The sequence below is a fragment of the Hipposideros armiger genome, unplaced genomic scaffold (genome assembly GCF_001890085.2).
Source record: "Hipposideros armiger isolate ML-2016 unplaced genomic scaffold, ASM189008v1 scaffold_276, whole genome shotgun sequence".
Lineage (NCBI taxonomy): Eukaryota > Metazoa > Chordata > Mammalia > Chiroptera > Hipposideridae > Hipposideros > Hipposideros armiger.
Genome location: NW_017731626.1, coordinates 2,000,458 through 2,010,052, shown reverse-complemented (window position 1 = coordinate 2,010,052; position 9,595 = coordinate 2,000,458). Strand labels below are relative to the sequence as shown.

Below are 9,595 nucleotides of genomic sequence, written 5' to 3'. Positions count from 1 at the left end.
GGGGGGGTGGTCTAAGAATCGGCTGTAAGACGACAGAGAAGGATGAAGCAGTGAGTTGAAGAGAACAACCCAAAAAGTGTGGTGTCCCACAAGCTAAGCCAAGAGCCTTTATCAAAGAAGAGGGAGTAATCACTGTGTCAAATGCTTAAATCTGGTGAAGACTGAGAATTGAGGATTAGCTTTAGCAGTGCCATTGATGTCTGTCACCATTTTCATTTGAGTGCTGGAGGCAAAAGCCTATAAGGAGTGAGTTTCAGAGAAAAATGGGAGAAAAGGAATCAGAGTGAGAACAGACAACTCTTAAAGTTTTGTTGCAAAGAGAAACAGAAATAAGAGTGTAGCTGGTGAAGGAAGTGGATTGAGACTTTTTTAAAGATGGGAGAGGCACCTACCTATTTACTGATGGGAATGATCGATAGAGATGGGAAATTTGACGGTGAGGGAGAGAAGGACTGATTGTATTTTTGGAACAATATCCTTGCGTGTACTAGAGGGGACAGGACCTGATGCACAGGTAGGTATTTAGGTAACAGCATGGCTAGTTCAACTATTAATGACAGGCAGGTAGGCAAGTATATGGGTACAGACATTGTAAGTGGTTAGATTTAGTTTTGAGAGTCTGGAAGTTTTCATTGCTTCAGTTTCCTCAGTAAAGTAGAAATCTTTGTATTGCACTCAGATACCTTTATAATATTTGATATTAGCATTTTGAAATACCATGAAGTTATTTATTTATTCAGACTAATAAATGTGTTGAATATATACTGCATAGTAGGCATTATTCTAAATGGTAAACATATAACTTCATGGGAAATCTGTTTTAATGAATGGAAACAGAATAAGCATATCTATGTCAACTTCAATTAACGATATGAATGAGAATATAGAAGTGTAAGGAGGAAGGGAGAGTGTTCTTTTGTATAAGTTGGTCACATTAGTCCTTTCTGAAGAAGTGCCATTTGAGCAGCGATCTGAATCAAATGAGGAAGTGAACCATACAGGTATCTGAGAAGGACATTTGAAGCAAAAGGAACAGCCAGTGGAAAGGCCCTGAAGCAAGGACATCTTGCGGTGTTGCAGAGCAAGGGCCCAGCTGGCAGCACATGAGGGAGTAAGTGGCAGGAGAAAAGTTCAGAGAGGAAGTCAGAGGCCCGGACCATGTAGGCCTTGCAGTCCATTAGGACTTTTTTACTCAGCTAGGACGCTGGCCTTGGGGGCTTTGAATAAATGAGTGATGTGCTTTGTGTTTTAAAAGACTCGGTGTAGCTGCTCTGGCGGGGTGGAGGGGTGGGATAGGCAAGGGTAGAAACTGGGCTATCACAGTACTCTTCGTGACACATAATGGTGACTTACTGCTAGTGAGAGGGTAAAAGTTGTCAGATTCTGGCTATATTTAGAAGGAAGAGCTGGAAGGATTGGCTGACATGGGACGCAGAATGAGAGAGAAGTTAATGTTGACCATAAGGTTCCAGGGCTGCCTTACTGTCAGACTGGATTTACTGTTTACTGAGGTGGGCACGCTTAGGGCAGAAAAGGTTCAGAGCGGTACTGTGAGGAATTTGGTTTTGACAAATTTAATTTCAGCTACCTACTTGATAATTCCATCCAGTGTCAAGTAGGCAATTTTATATATGGCAACAAGGGGAGAAGTCAGAACTGGAAATACACATTTGAGAGTCATCAGCAGATAGAAAGTATTCAAAGCCATAAACCTAGATGACATGACTAAGGGAGTAAACTAAGCATACAGAAAAGAGACAGAAGTCGGTAGTTAGAAGTCGGGTTGCTGAGGAGGAACCCACAAAAGAAACCTAGAAATACACAGTCGTGGTATCCAGTGAGGTGGGTGGAGAGAGCTGAGGGTAAGGTCCCAAAAGCCGAAGAAAAAGCTTCAAGGAGGCAGGAATGATCTGATCTAGCATATCGCATACTCACAAGGTGCGTAATGTGAAGGCTAACTGCCCGTTATTTTTGCTGAGTGTTACCTGATGATTATTCCTTGAATATGTCTCCTCTGTCCATCTCCAAACTGAAAGTGCCCTGAGGTCAGGGATCTTATACTTGACGTGCAGAAGCTCAGTAAATATTTGCTGAATCTGCACTACTGCCGCTCTCTTGGGAGTCCTCATCCCTCGTCTCTGTCTAATCTTGCACTCACGTACATTCTTCATTATGGCGCCAGTTTCTCTGACCTTTCCTGCCAGGAATGCTTCAGGGGCTCCCCATTACCTGCACTATAAAACCCTGTACCTCTCCTGATGGAACAAATCCAACCACCATCTTTTTCAGCTTCATCTCCTACCTACCACTTCCTGTTTATACTTAGACCCTAATAACACAGAACAACTTATAGTTCTCTTCACAAACTGTATGGCTTTCCTCCCGTGCTTGGCTAAAGTCTAGCTTGAAGAATCTGGAATCTTTTGTGAGTCAACTCATTCAGTCCACCATCAACTCCATAGTATGTATTACTGTATACCTACCTCTATCACAGTTTATTCTCTGTTGAAGTTAAATTGTTTGTATGTCTGTTATCCTCCCAAGTATAATATTTTTAGGGTCAGGAGTGTATTTTTATTCACCTTCCTCTTCCTGGTACCTGTCACAGTGCTATCTTCTTGGTAGGCACTCTGTAAATACCGAATTTTAAGAGATCAGGAAAATGAAGGGGAAGACATGCAAATGTGAGCTGAAGATTGTCTGAATTAGTTATTGGCAGTAAGTAGAAAGGATTGGTACATGGCAAATTCTAGGCTAGGTCAAAATGCAAACTTTTGAAAGAAATGGTAAAGATGTACATTTTAATAAATACAGAGGGTGCCAAAAAAATGTATACACATTTTAAGAAAGGAAAACTATTAAAATTGCAATACTCAATATATACCGATAACAAAAGATGAATACAAGTCACGTTTGACTTCTGCAAGTACAAGAGGTGCTCAAAGCAGTTACCATCAGCACCCAGACACTTCAGATTACAGTGAACTACTGCTTGAGCAACGTTGACCAAAGTGTCCACTTGTATACATTTTTTTTGCACCGCCAGTATATCTATACTTTGTATAAAGGACTATAAATGCCTATGTCAAAATAAAAAAAAAAATTTAGAAAAATCATTTGTAACTATCTCTTGTAATTCTAAAACTACTGTATAGTAATTTGCAATTTCTAAGAGTTCTGATAGTATATTAGAATATAAAGAATTGTGAAATAAAGTTACAAATGTGCTTTATAATTTTTTTAATACTTTTATATTAAATTTTTAGGAGATCAATGCAAGACTGAATAAGGAAAAAAAACCATTACTTCCTCCTCAGCCATGGCGTATCAATTATACAGAAACACCACTTTGGGAAACAGTCTGCAGGAAAGCCTCGATGAGCTCATACAGGTAGGAGACTAGAAGTCAACGTTCTTATTTAAATGGGTCTGTGATAATGCTGTGATATCTCTTATTCCAGGGAAAGATGTTAAATATTTTAGACTATTTGACCCACTAGGTCAGTATTTAGATTAATAATCTCAAATTCCTGTGCATTATACCACTCTGACTATGGGGCATATAATATGATTCAACAATATAGTTGAATGTATCTAAATTTTCAAAGATTTTTTTATAAAGATTAAAGACTTGGTTTTCTCCTCACATTTACAAAAAATGGAGCTTTAAGATAATTTTGAACTATTTAATAGTCTTGTGATTTTAGAATTTATATTTCAATTTTAGGACAACCTTTTTATATGAACCTCTCATCTAAGAACATACTCATTTCATTTGTTTTCATATATTTAATGAGCTTCAATAAGATTCATTAGATTTTTAAAAATATATTATTGGTCTTATGATTTTTATTTAAAAGGAATTTGGTTTCTTTAATTTATTGAACACCTCTTTCCAGACACTGTGACGGAACGATAGACAAAGTTTTGTCCTGGTACTGTAATAACCGCTTCATGTTTTCTTTTCAAAATTATGTTTGTGTCAACATAGTGCAAGAATATATTGTCAGGCTTTGCTTCTTAATTGTCAGTTGTGGCAAAGGAAAATAGGAATGCTAGTTTAGAGGCTCTGGTTAACCTCAGTAAAATTTTTGATAATTCATATTTTTGTTAATTTTGTTTTTAATGCTCTTCTAATTTATGACTATTACTTTTCCTCAGTCTCAACAGATCACCCCCCAACTTGCCCTTCAAGTTCTACTCCAGTTTGATAAGGCTATAAATTCAGCATTGGCTCAGAGGGTCAGGAACAGAGTCAATTTCAGGGTAAGGATCTTTTCCTAAATCTAGAATCCTGCACCAATGCCTGTTCTGAGTGTCTTTTAGGACCCCTACATATTTGTTAGTCATAAAGGAACAGATGGCTTTAATCAAATTTTGGAACATGTTTTATAATACCTAAATTATACTTTTATATAACCTAGATAACTAGATACAGAGTTTTTTTAGGTTTTTATTCCATTGTCATAAATCAGCCTCTATGTTTGTACCTTCCCTGAAGAATTACTAAAATTTCAAATGCCTGACACATTATCTGTAGGTTTGCAGGTAAGTGACGGAGAGTAATCACTAAGGTTCAGTTATGTTTTTCGAATTTTGACCTTCACGCATTCCAGGAAAGCACAGAGTTCTCGCTAGAAACTTTGTTTTGCGCCCCCTTACTCTTAGATATTATGGCTTATAAATACCTGAACTGGTGGTAGATAGCAGCCTGTACTGGTAACTAGGTCTCATTTGAGTCATTTATATTTTGCACAGTAATCCCCCTCTGAACCAAATTATCTTTCTTCCTCACTTTGATGGTAAATTCAGATTAAAAGCCCATTGAAAGAATCATGGTGATTAGAAAGAATTTTACCACATTATGATACTTATAAAATCTTATAGTATATAGTGATATTTGGTTATTATATTTAATATTTATGCTTATTTTATGATTATGCATACTATAAAGTAGAAATTAAAAGTTTCAAATATGAAAATCAATATATGAAAAGAATATAGGGGTTAATTTTCATTTAAGAGAACCTCGGTGTTTGGGGGTTTTGGTTTTCATTGTGATGAAAAACACAAAAGATAATTTTATTCAACGAACATTTATTTCAGTTCCTGTTACTACCAGGCATTGTTCTGGATATTGGTTATACAGTAGAAACAAGACAGACAAAGCCCTATTTGACTTATACTTCAGTGAAGGGATAAAGTTTGCATGTATTTTATACTCATATAAATAAGTCTCTTACCAGTTTCCCATGCCTAAACATTATCTGGAGTAAAGTGTGTGTTTAAAATTATAAAATTATTTCAGTGGATTTTTAACAGTAATGATTCAGGTAAAATTAGTTTGCTTTTGTTTTTGTATGTGTTTACTTGTTTTCATGATTTCCCCTGCTAACCTAAGCTCATTGAGGCAGGATCATATTTGTATTGCTTACCATTGTATCCTCATTCATTCATTCATAGCTATAATAGTTTCCCTGATAGTTTTTACTTGATAGAGCATTTAGCTAGAATCCAATTTATACTAGTAAAAGTAACACTGCAAGGAACACTTTTGTGCTGATGCTTTGATTCTGAATTGAAGGTTTTAGGCTTATAAATATCTTGTCGAATATTAAATTTCATATGTGACTGTGTGTGCATATGTGTCTATCTCAGGTATAGCTTGTATTCTGTTGGTGTCCACTTGCACTCTCACCCTTTTAATGTTCAAGGATATATTCCTGCTCCTTAAAAAAAAAAAAACTTTAGAAGAATTTGTTACATATGACAATAATATTGCAGCCTTAGTGGCTAATACAGTAATTCACCAGAGCTACGTCATAGGACTAAAATTAATGTTTCTAGGAAATTCCTGCTTTTGTACAACTGCAGAGAATTAACGTACACAATAATGTTCTTTTAAAACGTTTACATAAAAATTCAAATGAACTTTCATAAGTCAGCCACATGAGGGCAGTAGAAATACAAATTTCCATTCAGCTTTCTTCAAATTTCAGGTAATTTGCAGATGCTAACTGTGCTAAATTGTCTGCTAACTAAAAACTTTTAACTCTCCCCTTAGCAAATTTATCTAAGGATTTATTTTTTCTGTTAGGATGAAAATGAAGGAAAATCTTAAATAAGCTAAGTATTAATCACACTATTTTAAGAATGATTTCATGTTATGTCTAAATGTTTTGTTTTAAAGGGCTCTCTAAATACATACAGATTCTGCGATAATGTGTGGACTTTTGTATTGAATGATGTTGAATTCAGAGAGGTGACAGAACTTATTAAAGTGGATAAAGTGAAAATTGTAGCCTGTGATGGTAAAAGTAAGTGTTCACCTAATTACTGTAAAAGCAAAGCGACTTGAAATCTTGTTTTTATGCATCTTTAGAAAATCTTCATCTGAAATTAAGGTGGAAAATGGCCAACAATCTCCTAGACAGAGACCTGGATTGTATCTCAGCTAGATTCTGAAGTCCAGATCTCAAACAGGCCACTTACTGATTTTAGTATAAATATTTCATATGACAGATAGACTGCTTCCACAGATTGAATTTGTAGGGGTGGGGGAGTGAATTTCAGCTGCAAATTTGAAATGTTTATGAGGCTTTTTCATAACTACCTTTTTCTTTAAGGAAATATTTAATTTTGACAATTTATCCTATGGTTTCCGCAGACCTATATATCTTATATTTAAAAAATAATTATTTAAGATTTTAATTAACCATTAGAACCTTATCAGTCATAATAGTAAATATGTGTTCCTCTAATCTGTTATGTCTATACAGGTGTATTTTCCACAACAGACCAAGGAAGTTTTTCAGGTCCTTAAATGTTTCAAAAACTATACTATAATTATTTACATTATTAAATATTAAACATATACTTTATGATCTGAACCATTTGAATTTAAAGCAACTATTTCTGAAATTAAATAGAGAGGACTGTCACTGTTGAGGAAGGGGAGTTTTGAAAAGCAGGAGAAAGAGAAATGTAGAAAGTAATACCCTACATTTCTCAGGTTGAGGTTTTTTAGTTCTGTACACTTTGGGTTTCAAAAGAAGTAATCTAATCACTGAAAAATGTAGAGAAGAAAAACATTTGTAATAACATCTGGAGATAACACTTTTTTTTTAAAGATTTTTATTGGAGGTAGGGGAACAGACAAGTTGCTGTCCTTTTTGTTCTTCAGTCTAGTTGTGGAGGACGTTTCTTCACCGGCCCAAGTTGGCACCATCATTGCGCTCTTCCCGGGTGAGGCAGATTAGTCGCAGGCTTCTGGATGGCCACTCATGCTGGCTGCTGGCTACACATGGTATCCCACTGCAGCCCAGCTCCAGGTTGAGCTGTTGTTCAGCATCTTAGCTGTAGAGGGCAGTGTCACTGGCCCTCATATGTGGGCCCTCTGGCATCCCACGCCAGCTCTTAACCAGGGCCCTCTGGCATCCCACGCCAGCTCTTAACCAATGCGCCACTCGGCCGGCCCAATAACATTTCACTTTTAATGTTTTGTTGTATAACCTAGTCTTATGTACATATTTTTACATTAAGATGTATGCACATACATACATTTGCAAATATCATTTTTCACACATAAGTCATTATTCTCTTAAACCTGATTTTTCTAAAGAATTAGTCTCTTTCAGATGTCAGAAAGTCTCTGAAACTAGTAATGTTACAATGACATGTACCTTCCAGAAGGTTAACTAATCCTTCTAAGAATTTTAAAAGCATAGATAACTTTTTAATATAGTCATGAAATACTTAGATCTTTTTTGTCATCACAGTAAGGAACAATGATATTTTATAGTTCCTGGATCACAAGATAACATTTCTATACTATTTCAGATAATGTATACTTTTGTTTATATTTTTCTTATAATTTAGGCTAATAGCATCCTCATAACCCTAAGGTTTTTAAGTTTTACTAGACTAGAATTTGGATATCAATTTATAACTCTAGACCTCTATCAAAATAAGTTAATGATGTAGCCCAGTACTGTTCAGTGAAACTTTTGTATTAATGGAAATGTTCATTGTGTGCAATTTCTAATAGCCACATAAGGCTATTAAGCATTTGAAATGTGTCAGGGCAACTGAGAAATTTAATGTTATAATTTTTATATAATTTTATTAGTGAACTTTAATCGATTTGAATAGCCACATGTGGCTAGCCAGTGACTACCATATTGAACACAGATGTTGAGTAGTAGAGTGTCATTTTCAATCACTTGAAACATAACTAAGAACCAAAAATTCAGTAAAGAAGCCCTCTGAGTAAACTTAATAATAACATGTATTTTACTTATAGGAGCTCCTGTCTGGTAATCCTTAGAGTGTATTACTCTTGCTTAGAGATACAAGTTATCTGTTTTTTCAAACTTAGTGGATGAAAAGTAGTAAATCAGCCTTACCTGTTGCTCTGGTTTCTGAGGCGCTTGCCCCACTTACAGCACAGGAAAATGTTGAGTGTTCAAGAGAAGCTTAGCTTGTGTACCATGGCTTCTATGTCAGCAGAAAAAAATACAATCATAGAAATTTTTCTTTCCAAAATTAAAACATAAATGGTTTAGCATTTAGAGGTAGAAGTTTAAGTAATTAAGAAAGTATCATTCCTTAGTAACCAGATAAAAGCAGTGCTATTATGAAATAAGCCCATTTGAGTTGCTAATAAAAATGAAGAGGGAAAAACAAAATGGTAGCTAGAATTTCGGGAGGTTTCTCATTAGGAATTAAGTACACTTCTAATTATATGTTATAGTCCTTTGTGGTTTAAAATTTTAGGACAGTAAAGGATCTGAAAAAAAAATAGGTTGTTAGCAATTATATAAGCCAAATGTAATATAGCATGGTTTTTCTCTAGGATAATATGGAGAGCTAAGCATTATATTTTTACCTCTGCCTTAAAAAGAAAGTTAAGTTCTCAAGGTATTTCAATGGTCAGCTTCCCTCTTTAACCTTGCTTCTTCTTCTTACCTACCCCTCAAACCATCACCACTGTTAGTTCCTGTTTTATTTTAAGATACTAAAATATTTAAAAGTGAGTTGCTCCTTGAATTTACTCTTTCTCTCTGTTTCCTAGATACTGGCTCCAATACTACAGAATGAATAGAAAAATGGCTTTTTTTTATGCCGTCTTCTGTTATTATTCATCACTTTTTAAAGAGAAGCATAGAAGAGACTTTTTATTTATTCTAGGATTGCAAAAATGACTACACTGTGCTATACTATCAGAGAATCCAGCAGAAAGAAGCTTATGACTCTAGCCTCTTAAATTACCTTTATTATACAGCATGAAGAAACAAAACTTTTTTTAATGACAAATCAAATGCCATTGCCTTCCTACTAACATTCTTTAATAAACTCATTTTAAACTCAACATGGGTAATAACTGTTAGCTATATGAAGATACTAGATAAGCATTTTGAAAAGGCACCATGTTCCTTGCAAAGGAAATTAGAAAATGCATTAATTTCAGTAAAGTCTGTTTTAGCAATTGTAACAGGTGAAGAAGGGGTCAGCAGGGGTAAAACCAAATTTTATATTTAAAAGAATTTTTTTCTAGGTAAAATTTCAAAGTACAAAACCAAGCGTAATCATCGAT

The 9,595-nt window shown here is 35.1% G+C and overlaps 1 protein-coding gene across 1 annotated transcript in view; it reads left to right on the top strand.

Moving 5' to 3' along the window:
* Positions 1-9,370, top strand: part of GTF2A2 (general transcription factor IIA subunit 2) — a 21,998-nt gene extending 12,628 nt beyond the window's left edge. The window contains exons 2-5 of the mRNA XM_019657537.1: positions 3,267-3,391; positions 4,162-4,266; positions 6,191-6,317; positions 9,074-9,370. Coding sequence (XP_019513082.1) covers positions 3,320-3,391; positions 4,162-4,266; positions 6,191-6,317; positions 9,074-9,099 — 330 coding nt within the window. The 5' untranslated portion in view covers positions 3,267-3,319 and the 3' untranslated portion in view covers positions 9,100-9,370. The remainder of the gene's footprint in view (positions 1-3,266; positions 3,392-4,161; positions 4,267-6,190; positions 6,318-9,073) is intronic.
* Positions 9,371-9,595: the final 225 nt, after the last annotated feature.